Raw genomic sequence first — 22,439 nt, forward strand, 5'->3', positions numbered from 1 at the left:
CACTCTACCAAGGGCGACATAGTGAGATTTTTGTCTCAAAAAAAAAAAAATTTTTTTTTTGCTTTCAGCCAGGTTCACAGCTGTGATCCCAGCACTCTGGGAGGCTGAGGTAGGTAGATGGCTTGAGCTCAAGAGTTTGAGACAAGCCTGAGCCAGAGCAACACCCTGTTTCTACTAAAAATAGAAAAACTAGCTGGATGTTATTATGACACCTATAGTCCCAGTTAACTTGGGAGGGTGAGGCAGGAGGATCACTTGAACCCAAGAATTTGAAGTAGCTATGAACAATGACCCCAGGGCATTCTACCCAGGGTGGCAGAGTAAGACTCTGCCTCTAAAAAAAAAAAAAAAGTTTTGGCTTCAAAATCATATCTCCTAAGTGGTAAAAGGTAGGAACAATTTTCTAGAATTTAAATTTTGAACTATTCACGTGGGGCTTAATAAGTAGAAATTTTCAGAGAAAGTTTTCCCTAAACCACATGTCTTTTGTGTAGTTTTAATGTAGCATCATAGCGCTATCTACCATAATCTGTTATTACCGATGACAGTAATAACAGAGGCCTCCCTACTGTTTTCCAGGCTTTTCATGCTAATTCCTTAATTTTTCTTATATTTCATTCAATCGTTGTCTCTTCTTGCGCATTCTCCTTGGTAACTCAATCTAACGCTGTGGGGTGGAAGCAGCCAGTGTGGTCAGGAAGTGGGTATCAAGTTACTTGCCTTGCAACCACAGTGGCCTTCCACAGTTCTGAGCTGAAAGGGAAAAAGCATTCAAGGTGAGCCTGAGGACTTTGGTTAGTGTGGGCGCTTTTAACTAAAAGCTAGAGGCAGTGAATACTAACAGTGAACTGGAGCAGCTGTCTGCAACCTTTTTGGCACCAGGAACCAATTTCATGGAACACCATTTTCCTTCAGACCAGTGGATGGGGAAGATGGTTTTTACACGTGTCTGCAAGCAGTTGATGTATTACGGTTTCTGTGTAGTCAAACCTCTCTGCTAATGATAATCTGTATTTGCAGCTGTTCCCCAGCACTGGCGTCACCATCTCGAATCTTCAGGCATTAGATTCTCTTAAGGAACTCGCAACCTAGATTCCTCAGGTGCAGCATTATACAGCAGGGCACCTGTGAGAATGTAAGGCCATTGCCATTGTGACTGGAGGCAGAACTCAGGCGGTGATGCAAGCAGTGGGAGCGGCTGTAAATACAAAGGAAGCTTCACTCCCTCATTTGTCACTTGCCTCCTGCTGTGCAGCCCAGTTCCTAATAGACCATGGACCAGGACTGGTCTGTGGCTCAAGGGTTAGGGACCACAGAAGTGGAGCATTGCTAAAAGTTAGAGGTGAGACTGACCCACAAAGATAAAATAACCCTATTGTGGCTCAAGCAGCTAAGGTGCCAGCCACATACACCTGAGCTGGTGGGTTCGAATCCAGCCCAGGCCCGCCAAACAACAATGATGGCTGCAACCAAAAAATAGCCGGGCTTTGTGGCAGGCACCTGTAGTCCCAGCTACTTGGGAGGCGGAGGCAGGAGAATCGCTTGAACCCAGGAGTTGGAGGTTGCTGTGAGCTGTGATGCCACGGCACTCTACCCAGGGTGACAGCTTGAGGCTCGGTCTCCAAAAAATAAAAACCTATTGAAAAATGGGCAAAGGACTTGAACAGACATTTCTCCAAAGATGGTAGACAAATAGCCAAGCATATGAAAAGATGGTGAGCATCACTAATCTTCAGAGACATGCAAATCAAAACCATGGTGAGGTGTCCCCTCACACCCTTTAGGATGGCTGCTCTCAGTCCCCCCCACTGAAACAAACTGGGAAGTAACCGTGTTGGCAAGGATGTGGTGAAACTGGAATTCTTGTGCACTGTTAGTGGAAATATAAAAATGGTGCAGTTGTATGGAAAACAGCCTGGAGGTCCCTTGAAATGTTAAAAATAGAACTACCCATATGACCCAGTGATGCCACTTGTGAAAACACATCCGATAGAACTGAGAGCAGGGCCTTGACGAGGGCCTTGCCCCGGTGTGTGCGGCAGCACTGGTCACTGTGCATAGGAGCCAAGAGGCAGGGCAGGCAGACAGGTAGACAAAATGTGTGTATGTCCACAGAACATTACTCGGGCCTGAAAGGGCAGGCAGGAAACCGTCACGTGCCACAACACATTCTGCTAAGTGAAAAAAGCCAGTCACAGAAAGACATACCCTGTACGTTCCACTTGTATGAGCTGCGTAGATTCACAGGGACAGGGATGGCGACCCTCACAGGTGCGAGGAGGAGAAGTGGAGTCCTGTTTAGTGGATAGAGTTTCAGATTTGCAAGGTACCGAAGTTCTGGAGAACTTTTTCACAGTAGCGTGAGTATATGTAACAATCCTGAAATATACAATTAAAAATGGATAAAATTTTATGTTGTGTTTTTTTTTTTTCTTTTTTGAGACAGAGTCTCACTATGTCACCCTTGTTAGAGTGCTATGGCATCACAGCTCACAGCAACCTCAAACTCTTGGTCTTAAGCGATTCTCTTGTGTCGCCTCCTAAGTAGCTGGGACTACAGGTGACCACTACAGGGCTTGGCTATTTTTTGTTGTTACTATCATTGCTTATCAGGCTTAGGCCGGGTTCAAACCCGCCAGCCCCAGTGCATGTGACCAGTGCCCTAACCAATGAGCTACTGGTGCCTAATGTGTTTTTTTTTTTAAAGGTGAGAGTTATTGCTGTTTTTTTTTTTTTTAAGGTGAGAGATTTGCTCTCAAAATCCCCCCCCCCCTTTTTTTTTTGAGACAGAGTCTCACTCAGTTGCCCTGGGTTGAGTGCTGTGGTGTTATAGCTCTCAGCAACCTCAAACTCTTGGGCTCAAGAGATCCTCTTGCTTTAGCTTCCCAAGTAGCTGGGAAGACGCCCGCCACAATGCCCAGCTGTTTTTAGTAGAGACAGGGTCTTGCTCTTGCTTAGGCTGATCTCAAACTCCTGAGCTCAGGTAATCCACCTGCCTCAGCCTCCCAGAGTTCTAGGATTGTACGTGTTTGCCACCAGACCTGGCCCTCAAAATCCATTTTTGAATATTAGGGTTCCTAGATTATACATTAGCAGACTCAGTATGAGCTGCTTATGCCCTATTACAAAAAGGGCTTGAACAAAATATTTTTTTATCCTAAACCTTCCTGAAAAACACAGAACAATCACCAAGGAGAAGCATTCTCAACCAAATGAGGCCTTTAACTCAAATATGATCTTCAAGTAATGTGCACAACTTTAGTGTAGTTCAGGTAAACTAAGATCAAACATGAACTCAAAATATCCTATCAAAGTTGATTGGACTGGATCTCTTAAGAATAAATGTTATTTTACTGTAGGTTTTAGTGATGTTTCCCCCCTTTAAAAAAGCCTCCAGATATTAGCATATAAATAAAGTAAAAGTGTCCAAATCAGTCATTAAAATGTCAGATTCCACTTGGCTCCATGTCCTATTAGAAAATGCTGAGTTTAAAAATACCTCATGCCCTACAGTCGGAAGAGCAGCTGAGTAGAAGAAACAGTGTTTGTTCAAGACAGTTCCTAAGAGAGTCCTGCAAGGTGCAGGGGCCGAGAATGAGTCATACGGGAAGGAAGAGCATCCCCCAGGGAATGTCCTTCCTCAGGGTCTGGTATCCCCATCCCAGAAGCGCCCAGATGGGTGTGGAGAGGCTCCCAGCGCTGCTGTCACCTGCAGCTGTCACCAGGGAGCGTGGTCCTCTGCTGGCTTCCTTTCCCACGTGCTGCCTTGTGATTCCCTGGCACTTAGATGACTTCGTGGCAGGTCCCGCATCGTTGCTCTGATGTGAGACTGGACACAGCCCCCTCAGGGAGTCAGCTCTGTGGAGTGCCAAGTGCCACCTGCTCTCCAGGCTCACATGCACAGCCAGTCGGGGAGCGGCGGAGCGGGGTGCTGGCTGGAGACCGTCTCACCCTCACCCTCGCAGTGGAGCAGCGTGGCAGGCTCTGTTTCCTTTGTGTGTTCTCCATTTTTCCCTTCATAACACAATTCACAGAAGTATTGCCCATGGTTGGCCATTTCTTTGGAGCCCAGGGGACAGGTGTTTATTTATTTATTTATTTATTTATTTTAAACATTTTGTTCTATATATTTTATTTATTTATTTTGTTTTGTTTTGTTTTGCAGTTTTGGGCCAGGGCAGGGTTTGAACCCACCACCTCTGGTATATGGGGCCGGTGCCCTACTCACTGAGCCACAGGCACCGCCCCGGGACAGGTGTTTAAATCACCGTGCACCATATTTGCTTAGTACTATTGGTCTCTGCCTGCAGAGGTAACTGCTTATTAGCTCCTTAGGTGAGTTCTCCTCTTTAGTTTTCATCTAATGAAATAAAAACACCAGGCGTTGGAGAGAAAGTTGTAAATAAAACCTTCAAATTCAGCAGCCCACTCAAATGTTTTCCAAATGGGACCTTCCCCGCGGATCGCACTGACTGAGGAGGAGGCAGCCTTCTCTTTTCTTAGAGCTGGAAGCTGTTTCCCAAAGTAGTCCCTAAAGGGGCTGAAGGAACAGACCCCTTGTTTCCTTTTATATCCTGAAACCTGTCCTCTGAGACTGCCTGCCTGGCTGGTGTGTGCAGGAGCCGGCTGTGCAAGAGGCGTCAGGAAAGGAGCCCGTTAGCCCGGGTGTCCGGGCGGCGTGTCCCCAGAGGACCTTTGGCCTGTCCAGTACTTCGTTTAACTTGGTTCCTTCTGTGAGCTGCTAGGAAGAAATTTGCAGCTTCAGCAGATGGGGGCAGGTTCTAACCCCTGAAATGCTTCTCTCATCTATGTGATGAACCCTGGTCTCATGGTCTCCCCTTTTCCAGAGCTATAACCCCCATGTCTGTCCTCTCCAGGTCACTCAGTTGTTCAGAAAGAAGCAGAGGAGAGACACCGCTGCTCCTACACCAGCCTCGCCCTCACTGGGGTTCCTCAGTTCCTAGTGATTGTCCCGGAACCCTGGACCATCAGAGGCCAGCCAGCAGGACAAGCTGCTCCAGACCGCTGCCAGCAGGGATACACGGGCATCACCCAGACAGCAGGGCCGAGCCACTGACTTCACTTGGCTCCCCCCTGCCTTCACCTGCTCCCCCCAGCTACTGCTCACAGGCCACTGCTGACCAAGGCGGAAGGGATGGTCAGGCGGGGCGACAGCCTCTTCGGCCCTGCTCCCCTGCTGGGACCCACAGAAGCAATGGTCACACCCTGGCCCAGCCTCCCAGCCCAGGAGGCTGTGAGGTCAGCAGCCCTGAGGACGGGGGGAAGAAGAGGGTCTTGCTGCCTCAGCGGCCTCTTGCTTCTCGGGTGAAGTGGGCCCCTGTGGTCAGAGAGGACAGCCCTCCTGCGGAGCCCTCGGCCTCCACGTTCACAAACCTGAAGCACTGTACACAGCGGCCGAGTCTCTCCAGTTCGTGCAGCACTTCGGACCCAGACACACCTATTGGGGCTCCCGGCGCTCCGGGGCGGATCTCCCTCCGGATATCGGAGTCAGTCCTGCGGGAGTCCCCACCACCTCGAGAAGATGATGACGACGAGGTGTTTGTGAGGGATGTGCACCCCACAGCCACCTCCAGCCCCACATTTGAGGCTCTTCCGCCACCTCCACCTCCTCCCCTGAGCCAGGAGACCCCAGCGGGGAGCTGGGACAGCTTTCCCCTGCCTCCTCCCCCAGCTGTGTGTGAGGTGCAGCTGGACGAGGAGGTCCAGGAGCCACAGCCAGCCAGGTGAGTCGGGGCAGGGACTTCTCTCTCCAGTAGGAAATCGTCTGCTCCAGGTGGCCCAGGGCCTCTGTAGGCCCCCAAAGGCCTCCTGGTATGGAGATGTTTTTTATACAAGCAGCTCATAAAACTGCTCATTTATTTGTTTGCCTCGGGGAGGTCGTTCCATTCGCACTTACTGGGTGCCAAGGTGTGGGGCAATGAAAAGGATGGCCAGGACCCAAGAGGTACGGTCATGGCTCTGGCCAGGCAGGTTCCAGGGTCCAAAGGAATCTCTCTTCCTTGTCCAAGTTCTGAATCAGTGAAGACATAAGATGAAAGAGGGAGGCATATACAAGAAAAATAATCACTTCTGTTACTGATAGAGCTGATACCGAAGAACATGGCTTTTATGATAACATAACTTATCAGGTCTGCCAATAGTGGGCCCCCACATTAAACAGGTTTACCTCCTCAGGCACAGTCCACACACACACACACACACGGCCTCGAGGCAGCCTCACTCAGAAGAAGCTGGGCTGCGAATGGTCAGCTTCTTTGTCCAAAGTCACTCCACATTCGTAAGGAAGAATTGAATAGGGCTAAAGATTGATAATGTTTAGGGAAAACCTCTTGGAAGCCAGAAGAATGGGGAAGAAGCATTTTCCAACACATAGCCCTAGGGCAAGTGATCTTACACACCAAACCTTGATAACACTGTCAGGGTAGCATTTTCCAAATGCTGTACGAGCAACTTCTTAGCACTAGCTTTTGTTCACCCAGTCCTAGACCTTTCAGAAAACTGGGATTTAATAGTGATCTTCACCGAAACTGATTTCCCATGGCTCCATACAACAGCCCCCTTGGGACCAGCTGGTGGGCTCAGGAGAAGCCCTATGGATGTCACAGTTTGCAGGGGAGGAGACCTCAGAAATGACAGTCTTGCCCCACTCCCTCTCATCCTCATCCCTCTGTTGGCCCTCCTTTTACTACTCTCTGGGTTTTTTTTGTGTGTCCCTAGCAGCCCCAGCAAATTTTCCAAGGTGACAATTGTGAGGGAAAGGCATGTGCCTGGTGCAGCCCACCTGGTAGGAGATCAGATGCTGGCTTCCAGACCTCAGACTTCCGTCAAGGTCTCAGAGGCCAGCGAGTCCAAGCCACCCTTCCTCGTGGGAGTTCAGCCTCAACCTGCCGGGCCTCTCAGCAAGCAGCCAAGCCTGGGACAGCTGGCTCCCGTCTGGACTCAAAGCCTCATCTACGATTCTGTCAGTGGAGGAACTCAGGGTTTAGAAAAGAAAGTCAGTTCTGATCCTCAGAAGAGTTCAGAAGACATCAGAACAGAGGCTCTGGCCAAGGAAATTGTCCACCAAGACAAATCTCTGGCAGACATTTTGGATCCAGACTCCAGAATGAAGACAACCATGGACCTGATGGAAGGATTGTTTCCCCGAGATGTGAACTTGCTGAGGGAAAACGGCATAAAGAGGAAGGCCATGCAGGGAGCTGTCAGCTTCCCAGGACGTGAGGGCAAGAGGTGAGTCCCTAGTAATGCCCCCAGAGAGACTTAACATCCGGGGAGATGACCAGGCTGGGCCTACCCACCCACAGATTGTGACCCAAAAGTGACATTCCCGCTCAGCCGTGGGGGTGACTCTGAGGAGTAGGATGTGGGACAGATACCCAGTAACAGTAATGGTAACCGTCGCCATAATAGCTGTTCACAGTCTGCATGTCAAGCGGCAAGCGGCTTCTTTATTATACACATTATCTCATTTAACTTTCACAAGATGCTTCCGAGGTAGCTACCTCCACTTTACACATGGGGAGACAGAAGCACATAAGGGTTAAGACCGTGATCAACCAAGGTCACAGAGCTAGAGGGCTCCTAGCTTTGACCCAGCCCGTGACTGTACCCATTCTCCAGCCGTTAACGCCAGGCCCTGTGGGGCAGGAGCAGGCAGGAGTGGTGAGCGAGGCCCAGGCCTCCCCCAGGGGCGGTGGACATGGCCTTCATAGGAGGGGAGCCTAGAGAAACAGGTTTTTTTACTACACTGACGTTTACCTTCTGAGGTGTCAAGGTGGTATCTGCCCAAATCCTGAAAATCAAGGAAGGTCTGGGTGGGGTGCGCTCTTCTAGGTGGCTGGGGCCGTGAGCCTCTGCTCCTGAAGCCCTAGTGCCACGCGTGGTGACCTGTAACACACGTCAGTGCCCAGCCACTGCCGGGAGGAACCGTGAGCAGACTATATTTTTCTTTCTTTTTATTTCTTCTGGGTTATCACAATACTTTTTCTCGCATGTTTCGTTTCCTAAAAGGACTCCTCTGGGAAAGATTGTGAGTGGTTTTTATTTTCTTTTTAATTTTCATTGAAAACTATGTGGATTGACAGACCGAGACTCAGCAGTTAGTGGCTTCCAGACCAAATAAAAACGGAGAACATGTGATCCACATTTGGGTTTGCGTTGTCGGAATTTCCAGCTGATCTCCCTAAATCACAGGAACACCATGTTTTGTTCTAGTGGGGAGAGAAAGGAAAGAGCCGTTCAGGACTCACAAGCTCTTTGTCACCTTGTCAGGCTCCCCTAATTCATCACGGTGCCCGTCCCCTTCCTTTTCAGATTTGGGAAACAAGAATTGAGGAGAGGTGGCTCACCAGGGTCACATGTGCACACAGCACCTGCACTATCCCAGGCACTGCCCCAGGTGCCCCTGGCCGAGACAGCTCTTGGGATGGGCCAGCCCGTTTACCCCAGGTGCTTGTACCACGGGCTTTCCATCCTCTGACCACCTGCTATAGGAAGATCAGTGATTTAGAAATGCTCCCTGTCTATAAAGGATTTCCTAGTATTACATCGAGGATGTGTGTTCCCAGTGCATGGGAAGTGAAATGGCCACACTGCTTTTGCCCTGGGCCTCCCGAGGATTTCAAAAGGGGGGCGTGTGCCCTCTTCTGGTGAAAGTGAGCATTGTCCTGCTCCATGTGGGCTTAGCCAGTGGGAAGCCGGGATTGTAATGCAGGGCCTATATCCGCAAACCAAAACAAAGCATGTATCAAAAGACCTTTTTCATGTTTTTTAATTTTCTGGATTAAATGTAATTATGTTGTTAAAAGGGATACTCATCAAGCAGCAAACTAGAAACAATATTTTGTGGGTTTTTATTCCATTGTAAAATGACAGGCTAGATGTTGAATAATATCATGAGTTAAGTAGTTAAGATTCCTCTCTAAGAGAACCGAGCCTACTCCCATACAGTCATCTATTCAATGGGCAGCGTCTGAATTAGTCTGAAAGGCAACTTGATTGCAACAAAACTGAGAACGTTCCATCACAGGGTTCTCAGTTCCTAGTTTCTTACCCAGTCTTGAGCCCCCTCCCCACTTTATAATCAGTGAGTAGATTTTGCATCTGTGTGCACTGTGGCCCAGCAAGCTCCAGGTTTCCCAGGCTTACGTGGGGTATCAGGCTATGTGAGAAAGAAAACTGATAAGTGTCCAAGCTACAGTCAGAAAAGTGATGGTGTCCAAGGGGGTGTAAGAAGCAACTGACTTAAACCCTGAGATTGTGCAGTACCTTGAGAATACCTTGACCGTGACTGAGTCATGGCTCCATGGTTCCTCTCCGTGGGCTGATAATCATTCTTAGGTTTATCACAAAAGAAAAAATATGCAGGGGGGTTACATGTTTTGCCTAGTGTCCACTGACAAGGCCACCACCTCACGCCACCCCAGGACTACCCTTGGTGGCTTTCTTCCCCACGTTTGCCTGGCTTCGAGAACTCAGTATTTAAGACTCACTCTTTGGTAAATATTTACTGATTCATACTAATTTCTGAGAAAGAAATGAAGTAGAATTTTATGCATTTCTGAGCAGATAGACATCTGTGGTAGAACGAAGCCTCTGATCTGTGTCTCTCTGGCCCAGGAGTGAAGAAAAGGAGGCGGCCAGCGCACTGGTCAGCTGCCCTGCCTACTACAGCGTGTCTGCCCCGAAGGCCGAGCTGCTGAACAAGATCAAGGAGATGCCGGCAGAGTTGAATGAGGAAGAGGAGCAGGCAGATGTCAACGAAAAAAAGGTAAAGAAAGAAAGAGGGCCCTTGCTCTGCTTCCTCCAGAGAGACAGTCACGGCTCTTACCACCAGCAGAGGAGAGGAAGGGATCAAAAATTCCCCAAACGGTAATTAGGTCCTGGACTTTCCCTGCACTGTAACCGACTTCCTCACAGCTCTCCCACAGCAGGTAAGCTACTGTCATTTTCATTTTCACAAATGACAAAAATGAAGTGTAGAGGGATTGAGTTATTTCCTAAAAGTTTCATAGCTGGGACTAGAACCTAAGTCCCAGCCTTCGAGTCCAGCACTAACACCGTTCTTAGCAGCTGGTCAGCCAGTGCCAGCAGTGTGTGTGATTTTCATTTTGTGTTTCATGGTCAAAAGGAAAACTCGAAAATCTAAATTTTGTTTAGGGAAAGAGGCCAATTGTGAAAGGACACTTCTAAGAAAAGGTAACATGAACCTTTATGTATTCCCTGACTCGCTTTTTAATATTTCACTGAATACCTTAAAAGTGAAGTATTAGAATTCAGTTGTTAGCCTTTAATACAGACATTTCAAATGTTAGACTTTTTTGGTTTTGTTTTTTTTAAAAAGCCTACAGCACCTGGTATTCCCAGGCAGTCTCCCATCCAAGTACTAACCAGGCCCGACCCTGCTTAACTTCCGAGAAAATGTTAGACATTTTTTAAATGGCCTTGCTGCTGCTATGGCCTTCCCACAAGCCAGGCTGTGGGAAGTTCATGGGGGGAAGTTCGTATCATTTCTGACAGCCCCAGAGGGGCTGCCTTCCCTACTCAAGGCTCTCCACACAGCTCAGGAGCTTGCTGCAAATGGAAAAGCTTGCCGGCTCCTTCTGAGCCCGGAATGCGAGTGGTTTTCAGGGTCCTATTTGATCTATTTCATTTATTCAGTAGAGTGTGTCCCATGCCCTCTGATTTACTTTCCGTGTGCCCCAGGGTTTCTTGCTTGTCTGCTGGGATGAACCCACAGGCTGTAGACCCGAGGTGCAGGGGGTGATGGGACAGGAGGGTTTGGAAGCACCTGTGAGGGGAATTCTCCCTTCCACTGCTCCTGTTCTGCAAGTTCACAGTCATCGAGATGCAGCCTTTGTGGGCAAGGACCCTCCCAGGCTGAGGTTTCCTCATTGAATACCTGCATCGCTGTGGGCCCCGGGGCATACCTGTCAGCAGTGCGGAGTACTTGGTTTAATAGTCCTCTAACTAGAAATTGGACCACTTTGCTCTTGGTGTGTCTAAATGCATCCTAAAGAGAGAGCTGTGTGCACACATTATGCGGCCCAGGTTGCCATGGCATCTTGAGCTGAACATACACAGGGGTTTGTTGGTTAGCTTTCTGCCTGCAGATGCGTCTGCTTTATGGTAGCAGTGTAGCAAATTGCCCATTGATTTCTCTTCCGTTTCTTAAATTTCGTAAGTGCCTTTCCATCATTTCATGATCACCCTTGCACTCTGAGCATTATGTGGCAAAAAGTATTTTAAGACTGAGAATACAAGGAGAAGAAGATGAGTCCAGATGCAGGCTGTGTGCTTTTCACCAGTGTTTTGATCTGTCTTCTTTATTTGCACAAACTCCCCCAACACCTGTATTGCCACTTTTTTTTTTACTTTCAGTTTTTGGCCAGGGCTGGGTTTAAACCTGCCACCTCCGGCATATGGGGCTGGTGCTTTACCCCTTTGAGCCACAGGTGCCGTCCTGTACTGCCATACTTTAAGCTCAAGTTAGCATGAGTGCTGGGGTCAGACAGGTAATGAAATCAGAAATTATGTTTATCTGGCCCCAAAGCTGCTTCTGTCAGCCGCTTCTAATCCTTGCTGCCCAGGCCCTGAGCTAAAATGGAGGTTCTCTAGGTATAACTAACCAGAGCTAGAGCTTGAGATTAAACCAATTTTAAACCAGAAGTATGAGGACAACAGTGTCATGGTGCCTTTATGTGGAGTAACAGGCTTCAGAAGACTAAAGCCTACACACAAGCAGGGTGCAAGGGCTTGTGGGAGAGGAAAGCCCCCTGCTGGATACAGCCATGTAAGCCGGGGCCTGACACCTCACATGTGCTCAGCAGACACCTGTCAAATGAAATTACAAGGTACGGAACTCCTAGGCTGGATTTTATTTAACTAAAGAAAAATACCAAGAGATACACTGTGGAAAGATGTGCAACCCAAACCCTCCCACATGAAAGCAGAGCCCATGGGTGGGAGTGGCTCTCTCTAGCCCTCGTACTTACCAGCAGAAGCCTGAATTCACGCTACTCCCGAGCTGCACTCACTGGGCTAGATAAAGACGCCAGGCAGCGGAAGCCATCTGTGTGTTTGGAGTGACACGATGGCAACACCATCAGCACAAGTTCTCTGTGTCGACAGCAGCACGGCCTTGTCATGTGTGTGTGTGGGGGAGGGGGGGCTGTGTGTGCCCCTGAGGGTGTCTCCTGAAATGAGTGGTGCGTGTTCTTCCTGTTGTTACCTCATCTGTGACAGCGCACACACAAACTCAAATGCATATAACGCTTTTGTGTTTTCCAAAGTGTGTGCGGCGGCCTTACTCCATTTCAGCCTCACTCCATTTTAATATATCAATTAAAAATCTGAAGCCTTAAGCCAGATGATCTGCATTTCAGCTGGGCCCTCCCAGTTTGCACAGTTAAACCGCCTCTGTCCGCCTCATTTTCTTCATCAGTCAAACAGTAATAATAGCAGAACCTATCCCACTGGGTTGTTGTAAGTAGTAATTGAATGGTTTAAATAGTGCCTGGCATGGAGAACAAGCTCGATAATTACATTAGTTTTAGGCAGGCTTTGTTATCCTTCCACTATGGATAACCAAGATGCATGTGGTGGCTCACACCTGTAATCCCAGCACGCTGGGAGGCCAAGGCAGGTGGATTGCCTGAGCTCAGCAGTTTGAGACCAACCTGAGCAAGAGCGAGAGCAACTTGCCCTAGCTGAACAGCAACAAAAAAATAGCCAGGTGTTGTGGCGGGCCCCTGTAGTCCCAGCTACTTGGGAGGCTGAGGCAAGAGAATCGCTTAAGCTCAGGAGTTGGAGGTTGCTGTGAGCCGTGTGAGGCCACGGCACTCTACTGAGGGCCATAAGGTGAGACTCTGTCAAATTCACTAAGACATTTACTTCAAGGAGTAAATACTATGTATATTAGGTATTTGTGTAACCCTGTTTTATAAGTATAAAAATTTCTAATTAAGATGTCAAATTACATAGTCTGGTAACTGCAGACAGTGAGGTGAGCTAGAAAGAACGAGGAGTTGACTTTCTGACAAAGGTCTCAGTGTCACTATTCATGATAGTCGTGTGAGGGTGGCCCCACAGTCAGGCTGACCTGAGTTCAAGGCAGCCCAACCAGCAGTACACACGCATGTTAGCCCAGCAGTCTTACTTCTCTCACTACTGCATGTGGATAAAATAGCGTCTCCTGCAAAGTGGATGGGAAGTCTAAGGCGGTCACTATCAAATTTGTCACAGTGTTTGGCAAGTGGCAGCTACAACTAACAGTCGACTCAGCTGTGAGGCTTGGGCAGGTCTCTCACTGCCTCTGACTCTTGAGTTCTCTATTTATGAAACAAAGAGTCCTGTTCAGCCGAGCTGCCTGCTTACCCACAGTGCTGTGAGGGTCAAATACGAGCAAGACTTTTTTTTTTTTTGTAGAGACAGAGTCTCACTTTATGGCCCTCGGTAGAGTGCTGTGGCATCACACAGCTCACAGCAACCTCCAACTCCTGGGCTCAAATGATTCTCCTGCCTCAGCCTCCCGAGTAGCTGGGACTACAGGTGCCCGCCACAACGCCCGGCTATTTTTTGGTTGCAATTCGGCTGGGGCCGGGTTTGAACCCGCCACCCTCGGTATATGGGGCCGGCACCTTACCGACTGAGCCACAGGTGCCGCCCAAGACTTTTAAAACTAAGAGTAGTTGAAAGCTGTGCATGGTGCGACACGGGTGGACAGCATTACGGAGCTGTGTGTCACCATGTACTGGCCCGTGGGCACTGAGCAGGGTCAGGGAAAGGAGAGATCTCATGGTCTGATGTTGGGGGGAGTCCACGTGGAAGAGGGGAGCATTCCACTGACCCTGGAGGGCAAGATAGGACATAGCGAGAAGAGAGTCTTCTTGCTTTTGGCTGACCTTGGCTGTGTCTCCTGTCGTTACAGGCCGAGCTCATCGAAAGCCTCACCCACAAGCTCGAGATCCTCCAGGAGGCCAAGGGGAGCCTGCTCATGGACATCAAGCTCAACAACGCCCTGGGGGAGGAGGTGGAGGCCTTGATCAGTGAACTCTGCAAACCCAACGAGCTCGACAAGTACAGGATGTTCGTAGGGGACTTGGACAAGGTGGTGAACCTGCTGCTGTCCCTCTCGGGGCGCCTGGCCCGGGTTGAGAACGTCCTTAGCAGCCTTGGAGAAGATGCCAGTAATGAAGAAAGGGTAGGTGGCCCCACAGTGCAGCTGCACATATCCCCCTCTGAGCCACGTGCACAGAGAAGTGGCCCTGGACACCATCTCTTCTCCCAAGAAGCCAAGGGGGGCAGTCTTTAGGGCAGGGAGAGAGGACAACATCTGGGTGACCGAGAGGAGGTGGTGATGCTTAAGGCTCAGGAATACTTTGGAAAGCATAAGCAGGGGTGCCAGCGGGGGTGTGAGCATCAAACGGGAAGAGGGCATCACAGCTATTAGATCAGGAGGGGCAGGAACAGTAGTGCGAGGCTCAGGCGTCTGGTGTGAGGGCCTTCCGCACTCCCCACTCTGCACTGCACCCCGTCCTAGGAGGAGGAGACACTTCACCAAGGGCTCCCTGGGTAGACACCGTGGGCTCACACACCCTGTGCACAGTCTGGGCAGAACCTCATAACAGACCTGGGAGTGCGGGAGCCAGGATGCCAGGAGTCCTGAGGGCAGACCTGGAGTTTCAGTCACTGCATCGAACTTACTTCCATATCCGCTGTGCGTTCTTTATGCCCCTCTGTTCAGCAGATACTGGCTGGGAGTCCACAGCATACCCCATAGTGGGTACATTGTGAGCAAAGCTCATCGATTCTGCCCTCATGGCATTGACTCCAGGGGGAGGAAGTAAACAGTAGATAGAAGGAATTCATATGTTTGCACTAGAAGGTAACTACTCTGGCCACACAGGGCTGCTTTGCTTTACAGATCCTTCTCTTAGCTATAACTACCCACATCTTTCTCATTAACTGCTGTCATGGATTTCCCAGTAATTTCTCTTGATATATTGCATAAAAGTTATCTTTTTTCAAATAAGTTTTAAAAGGATTTTTTAAAGTCTAGGTAATAAGCATGTAGGAACTGCCTCTTGGTGCTCAGACCTCTCTGCAGCTCCAACCTCAGTGAGTGTCCTGAGTGGTAGCTTACTCATCTAGAAATTGTCCAGTAATTCCTAAGTCAAAAGTGCTGCCCTCTCCTCCCCCTTGCTTTGTGGCAGATAGCCATGAGAACCTGTCATGTGCTGGGTGCTGTGTGACTGGGGACGAGCACTGCCTGAAACACAGGCCCCACCCTCGAAGGACTGGCAGCATCTGGGGAACTTGCCCAGAGGGAGTGGCTGAGCACAGACCCCCAATGGTGGACCCCCAGCCACAGAACGCTTCAGGGGTGGGGGCGGTCAGGAACGGCTTTACACGGTGGCACCGAAATAGAGAATTTCTTAATTCTAAGTGGACTAAGAGGGGAAGGGCTTTGGTATTTAGAAGGAATATTATGCATAAGGAAAGAGATGACAGGTTTAAAAATGGATTTGCATATGGTTTAATATGTCTAGACCATAGCTTGATTGGTTTTCAAAATAGTTGAATTGTTAGAAACACACGTATCAGAAAAGTGTGTAGCCAGGATGCTGACTAGAGTAGATGGCTCCATCAAAGGGATAGAAAAGTTCAAAGAAGGTAGAGGAGGGATTAAAGGAAACCAAGAAGGGATGGTGAAGGCTCCCCTTACTCCCTACCCAGGACCAGCGCCTCAGGGCGGCCATCGCTCCCTCCAGGCCTGACTCTGGCCTTTAGACTTCAGCCTATAGGTGGAAGAGCCACGGACTGGCTGCACGGTGCACCCTTCATTCTCATGCCGGGCAATGAGAATGATGTCAGAACAACAGTTGGGAGACTTATAGTAATGGTCTAGACTAGAAGCATTTTGACTATTGTCATGGGGGTAGAAAATGAGTCAGAGAATGAATTTGCATCAGCGGGAACATGTTAGATGAGGGAGGGTAGAGCAGCGGGTCTGCTGCAAGGTCCTATTGGGCCAGTAGGATGGCTGGTGCAGCCATCTCAGGTCCTGGCACAATTTCTAGTTAGAAGATGGGTCGTTCCAGAGTGTAATTATACCCAACATTTAACACACACACACACTCTTCAGCACAGATAAATAACTGGTCACCTGCAAAATACTACGTCAATAATAGTATTATCATGGCTGGGCTCTGTTAGGAAACGAAAAGTATAAATAGAAATGAGAGGCCAGGTGCAGGGGCTCATGCCTGTAATCCTAGCACTCTGGGAGGCAGAGGCCGGAGGATCACTTTGAGCTCAGGAGTTCGAGACCAGCCCAAGCAAGAGCAAAATCCCATCTTATGAAAAACAGAAAAACTCTAATTTGTACCAATAATCAATACATTGAATCCCCCCCCCCAAAAAAAAAATAATATTAATGAGAAAAACTAGCCAGGCACCTATATTCCCAGCTACTCGGGAGGCTGAGGCAGGAGGATTGCTGGAGGCCAGGAGTTTGAGGTTGCTCTGAGCTACAATGATGCCACGGCACTCTACCAAGGGCAACAAAGTGAGGCTGTGTATCAAAAAAATAAATGTCATTGGCCCAGCCAATTTAATGTAACCCCTCTCTATTGAAGCTACTCCTGCCTAGCTTTACAAGTTAGAGAACCATATAATATATGACATAAAGGTAATAAGTAATTTGTTCAAAAAGTCAATCGCCTTACTCTAGAAACCTTGGTATTTTGCAGGCCTGTAAGAGATTTCCTTGCAGGGAGTGTGGCTCTTTCCTCCCTCACGTGGCCCCTGCTGACCTGTCTGTCTTGTCTTGGCAGAGCTCCCTCAATGAGAAACGGAGGATCCTGGCTGGGCAGCACGAGGACGCCCGGGAGCTCAAGGAGAACCTGGACCGGAGGGAGCGCGTGGTGCTGGACATCCTGGCTACTTACCTGTCCACAGAACAGCTCCAGGATTACCAGCACTTCGTGAAGATGAAGTCTGCACTCCTCATCGAGCAGCGGAAGCTGGATGACAAGATCAAGCTGGGACAGGAGCAGGTCAAGTGTCTACTGGAGAGCCTGCCGTCCGATTTCATTCCTAAGGCGGGGGCCCTCGCCCTGCCCCCAGACCTTGCCAGCGAAGCCACACCTGGCGGGGGCTGTACTTTCAGCAGCACTTTGCCAACATTATCCTCTCCACTTTAACCTCTTCAGAAGTACCCAACCAAAAATCACCGTTTCTCTCAACACTATTGAATCTGAAAAATGTTTCAGTATGAACCACAATTTAAACTATATAGGTTTGGGGGGCTCTTCGGGGTAAAAGGAGAAGAATCCTCTCTGGAGGAAGCCTGGTTTTCCTTTCTGGCCCTCCATGATTAACTGAGAGCTGAATGCTGCTGGACAGTCCCTTTCTGTTAGTGCTCTGTAGCCGGAAGAGAGTTAATGAAACTCTGAGAACTGATTGGAGGGTGTTTGATGGTTTAGTTTTTAACAGACAGAGGAACATGGATCAGTGTGTGTCACCCTCAGGAATGTATCCACAGTGGCCTTGCCGGCGGCAATGTCTCCTGACCACAGGGTACAGGTACCGTTAATGAAGGGTCTGCAACATAAAGCCTTAAAGACACACACACACACACAGGAGAAAGTTGTAAAACTTTGAACATTTGTTATTTATATTTTTAAAAATGAAAACGATCACTATGTTTGTGTGCTAACCGCTTACTTGATTCTATTTTGTGGTGGACGTAGATGATTATGTTTTGAGCTTTGTATTTTGTGAAAACCTAAATGAAGAATTCCAAAGAGAACACCTTGTGTGGAGACTTGGTTTTGTTCTTAACACCTCTGACCCGTCTCATTTTCACAGATAGGAGCAGACATTCTACACATCCTACCCCACGTGTCAGACTGCATGGGGTTGGGGGTCCTGGCCTTCACGCTGCCAGCTCTCGCCACTTTGCCGGCGTCAGACAGGTGTGCACCCCTCCCAGGAGGAAGGCCTCATGCACCACGGTTATCACATCTTTTCCTGGTGCTGTAGGTCATCTCCACTGCAGCAGTGTGTGATAAAAGTTTTATTAGCAAGGACTCTCCTACCCATTGAATAAGTCAGAATCCAAACCAATCCCAGTTGACACCACTTCAGGATTGGGCTGAGGAACATTGTGCATGTTCAGTCTCAATCACTTTTCTAATTGATGCTGGCAAAGTAAGTGACCCCCCACCCCCACTCCGATAGCCAAGTAGCAGGTGCTGCTGCTCAGCGTGCCACAGGCATCTGAAAACCTAAGAGCCTCCTAGGCTGGTATCCGCATTTCCTTACGCTGGAATGTTACATGAAGTAAGTGGGGTGTCAAGTGAGACTCTGAAATCTAATTCTAAGATGTGTGATTTTTTTGTAATAGGATTTGATCTCTGTGCTTTATTTTTTTTACTTTTTTGAGATAGAGTCTCAAAAATTTGCCCCGGGTAAAGTGCCATAGCATCACAGCTCAAAGCAACCTCAAACTCCCGGGCTTCAGCAATCTTCTTGCCTCAGCCTCCTGAGTAGCTAGGACTACAGACCCACCACAATGCCTGGCTAGTTTTCCTTTTTTTTTTTTTTTCTTTTAATTGTTTGGGATGCGTTGAGTAGTTTTCCTATTTTTTATAGAGATGGGTTTCACTCTTGGCTCAGGCTGATCTTGAACTGCTGAGCTCAAACAATCCTCCCCCCTTAGCCTCCCAGAGTGCTGGGATTATGGGTGTGAGCCACTGTGGGCAGCCTGACCTCTGTGCTTTAAAGAAATCAACCCTTTTTTCAAAGTTTACTTCTAAATGCCTTTAGCTGGAAAAAGAAGCCCATGTATTTATCCTTTTCCTATCTCACATTCCTCTGCCACTATTAAAAATGAAATCATTTGCAGTAGAAACCTCCCTGCTCCTGACAATATTTTCTCATATTTTGTTGGTTAGGTTTGGAGACATCTATGATGTCGCTGAGAAGGAGTGTTCATAGTCACTGATGGTCCCTATGGGCGTGATCACTTTGGAGACACACTGCCCATCAGAAGTCAGGTGAGGTAATAGTTTAATACTCCCAGGGCGGATACTGCAGAAACTTGGAAGTGTTACAAAAGATCACTGTGCCTGAGGATCACTGTGACCCTCACTGTGACCCTCACGTCTGAGCCAAAACTAGGAAGCTCCACCTCCCAGGTCACTTGGGGAGTTCTGGGCATGCTGCTCCATGTTGTTTGACTCAGCCCTTTTTTTTTTTTTTTTTAATGTTTTTCAATCCTCTGGTGACTCAGTCTTGTCTTAATACTGTTTTGTTTCTTGTGGTGGCTGCTTAACTCCAAACAATGCAGGGAGGGTTCGTAGTGAAAGTGTCTGAGTTTCTATAAGAGGCACTGTCGAAACCAAATATTTTTTTCCTTTGCTCCAGGGGAACAGTGTGGTGTTGTTTTGCACAGCTGATTTCTGGGCTTGAAGATTAGTAAATCTGGGTCAATCCGTAGGAATCAGAGGCTGTCTTCAGAGATGAGGAATGAAGGCCTTAACTGAAGTCCTTTGAGGGGTGTGAAGGTGAAAGCCTGGAGCACCCCAGTTTTCCTATCACTCCATGATTAATAGCTGACCTAAAAATCACTGAGTTTAAAAGGTAAATATTAATACATGATTTGAACTCTACCTTTAAACTTGTGTATTAGTGAAGCATCTTTTATTAAGATACTGTTTTTTTCCTGGATCCCTAGGAAAATGTTGGCTTTTTATTCTCATATCATTCCAGATTTATTTCTCTTTCGTTTAATTGTCCAGGATTATTCCATTAGGTGAGAAGAGAATTATTGTTTTTTTTTAGAACAACAGTTTTGTTTTTTGTTTTGTTTTTGTAGAGACAGAGTCTCACTTTATTGCACTTGGTAGAGTGCCGTGGCGTCACACGGCTCACAGCAACCTCCAACTCTTGGGCTTAGGTGATTCTCTTGCCTCAGCCTCCTGAGTAGCTGGGACTACAGGCGCCTGCCACAACACCTGGCTATTTTTTTGTTGCAGTTTGGCCGGGGCCAGGTTCAAACCCGCCACCCTCGGTATATGGGACTGGCGCCCTACCCACTGAGCCACAGGCACCGCACAAATGTCAGTTTTATTCACCTTACTTTTGGAAAGGAAGAACATTTCCAGCAAGGTATAAAGTGATCAGGTGAATGTGAAGGTCCCATCTTATGTAAGTTGTTGGGGACAAAGTATTTACTGCTGCCCTAGCTCTTTGAGGTAAAGCACAGTATAAGATGATGGAGACCATTTGCATATCAGAAAGGGACACATAAACTTTTTTCTCATTGTTTCTCAATAAAACTTCATTTTTCTTACAGGAGCTCATTCAGACACTAAATCATGGTTTCACCAGGTGTGGTCAAGAGATTACGTCAGAATCATTGGAATGCTTGTTAAAAACACCAACTGCTGTAATACAACCCAGTAGGCTGGGAATCTGCCTTTTAACAAGTTCTCCAAATTATTCTGATGTACTGTATCATTTGAGAGCCCCTGACACAATCATTTGTACAGTTTCTATTGTTACATGAATTGATAGAATAATTCCAGAATTTTTAATTAAAATGTAAAGTATAAAATTGAAAATTTTACATAAAATGTTTCAGAAGTTTACAGTTCTTCATATTTACTCTCCCTAGCTACATTATTAGAAGTTTATTATCTCCACTGCTTTTCTATAATCTCCAAGATTGTGATAGTTTTTTTCCTTACTCTTCCTTAGATCTGTGTTTTGTGGGGGGTCTTTTATTGTTGTTGTTTGTTTTTTTGAGACAGAGTCATGCCGTTGCCCAGGCTGGAGTGCAGTAGCCTCATCACAGCTCACAGCAACCTCAAACTCAAAGGCTCAGGTGATTCTCCTGCCTCAGCCTCCTGCGTAGCTGAGACTACAGGCGCCTGCCACCATGCCTGTCTTTAGATCTGTTTAAAATTTAAAGAAGCTAACTGCTTATTCAGGTTAAATTACACTAATTATTTTTCCATAAAAGGAATCAGTTTATCACGCATTGTCAGTAATTGGAAGTTGTGCCCTAAATGAAATTACTCACAACTGACCTCAGTGGAGGCTTTGCTCAGATTGCTTCGTCACAAGTCCTGAGCTACACATGAGTTAGAGCCCCTCCTGCCTCGGATCTGACTGCTCAGCTAATGAAAGAGAGTGTATTAATTTCCTTTGACAAGTGAAAGGAACCATCACCCAACTTTAAAACCTTAAAATCAAAATGAAGCGAGAAAAAAGTTGAATGAAGAAACTTTTTAATTTATCCCTACCTCACTTATAAATTTCTGTCTAATCTTTAAGTGGAAGGTCAACTGCATTTCTTGCTAAAACATTAGTATTGCTATTGCTTCACACAATGGGCTGAACGGGGGAAATTTAAAGAATCATTAAATTCTGATAAACGAGTGACTGCAGGATATAAAGGAGTTGTATACGGTACTCCAGAACTAAGGGAGAGTCCCCAGGAGCAGACAAACTGGGAAAGCAGCCCCCCCTACCCCCCCAAGTCTGGGGTTCAGACCTTGATACCCTGCTGGCCCACAGAGCAGGGAAGTCGGCTGGTTAGCCCAGGCCAGAGCTGCCTGCGCCCCTGGGCAGGCAGGAGGCGACTCTCGGATTGCAGGCCGGTGCAGACGACAGCGGCTGTGCACAGGTAGTTGGGACCTACAGAAGAGTGGCTGCTCAGTGAGAACCCCCCAGGTCACAGCGATCTGCGCAGGACCTGCCAAGGGAACAGGGAGCCGGTGTTGGCAGAAGGCCCTCAGGGGACCGACGCGAGAAGGAATTTTTCAGGCGAGGGCTTGTTGTCGTGGACAGGTCCTAGAGACGGTTATCACCAGACTGAGTGTCCAGGGTCTGCACCGCCAACCTGCAGATGTGCTCACGCCCACATCACTGACCCGCCGGCGCCCTCTACTGATAAGACATGACACGGCGCTGAGTGTAAAGCAGAGACGCGGTAAGGGATTCGTGTATTATCACAGACATTCCATTGAAAGGGGATTTTGTAGCTGAGAGGCAATTAATTGATAACTGGAATGGACATATTTTTTGAGATTACTCTGCCATCATCTCCTGGTATCATGTAGAATTTTATAGTTGTTGATTCTGTAAGAACCATTTCTCAGACAACAAAGAAAAGTAGTGCCCACCAAATGGACAACTTACATCTCTGCAGGAACAGGTGTCAAAAAGAAAGTTTCTCCTTGTGTGTTCTTTAGATAGGCTCCATACACCTTTATTACTCAAAGTACCTCAGTCCATAGCTTTAGATGGAGGCCTATTTGAGAACATGTATAAATTTGTGTCTGTCAGCCCATTTCTCTACCTGTACATACCTCTGCGTCCCCACGTCTCTCTGCCTGTGCACACCT

The 22,439-nt window shown here is 47.9% G+C and overlaps 1 protein-coding gene across 8 annotated transcripts in view; it reads left to right on the forward strand.

Moving 5' to 3' along the window:
• SHROOM3 (shroom family member 3) overlaps positions 1 to 17,833 on the forward strand; it is a 329,341-nt gene extending 311,508 nt beyond the window's left edge. For 7 of the 8 annotated variants that reach the window (XM_053588265.1, XM_053588502.1, XM_053588426.1 and 4 more), the window contains 5 exons: positions 4,878 to 5,744; positions 6,739 to 7,251; positions 9,640 to 9,790; positions 13,949 to 14,221; positions 16,857 to 17,833. In XM_053588265.1, the coding sequence (XP_053444240.1) occupies positions 4,878 to 5,744; positions 6,739 to 7,251; positions 9,640 to 9,790; positions 13,949 to 14,221; positions 16,857 to 17,225 (2,173 nt within the window). In that variant the 3' untranslated portion in view covers positions 17,226 to 17,833. The remainder of the gene's footprint in view (positions 1 to 4,877; positions 5,745 to 6,738; positions 7,252 to 9,639; positions 9,791 to 13,948; positions 14,222 to 16,856) is intronic. The other variant, XM_053588349.1, reaches the window with a different exon arrangement.
• Positions 17,834 to 22,439: the final 4,606 nt, after the last annotated feature.

This window comes from Nycticebus coucang, chromosome 1, assembly GCF_027406575.1.
Source record: "Nycticebus coucang isolate mNycCou1 chromosome 1, mNycCou1.pri, whole genome shotgun sequence".
Classification (NCBI taxonomy): Eukaryota; Metazoa; Chordata; class Mammalia; order Primates; family Lorisidae; genus Nycticebus; species Nycticebus coucang.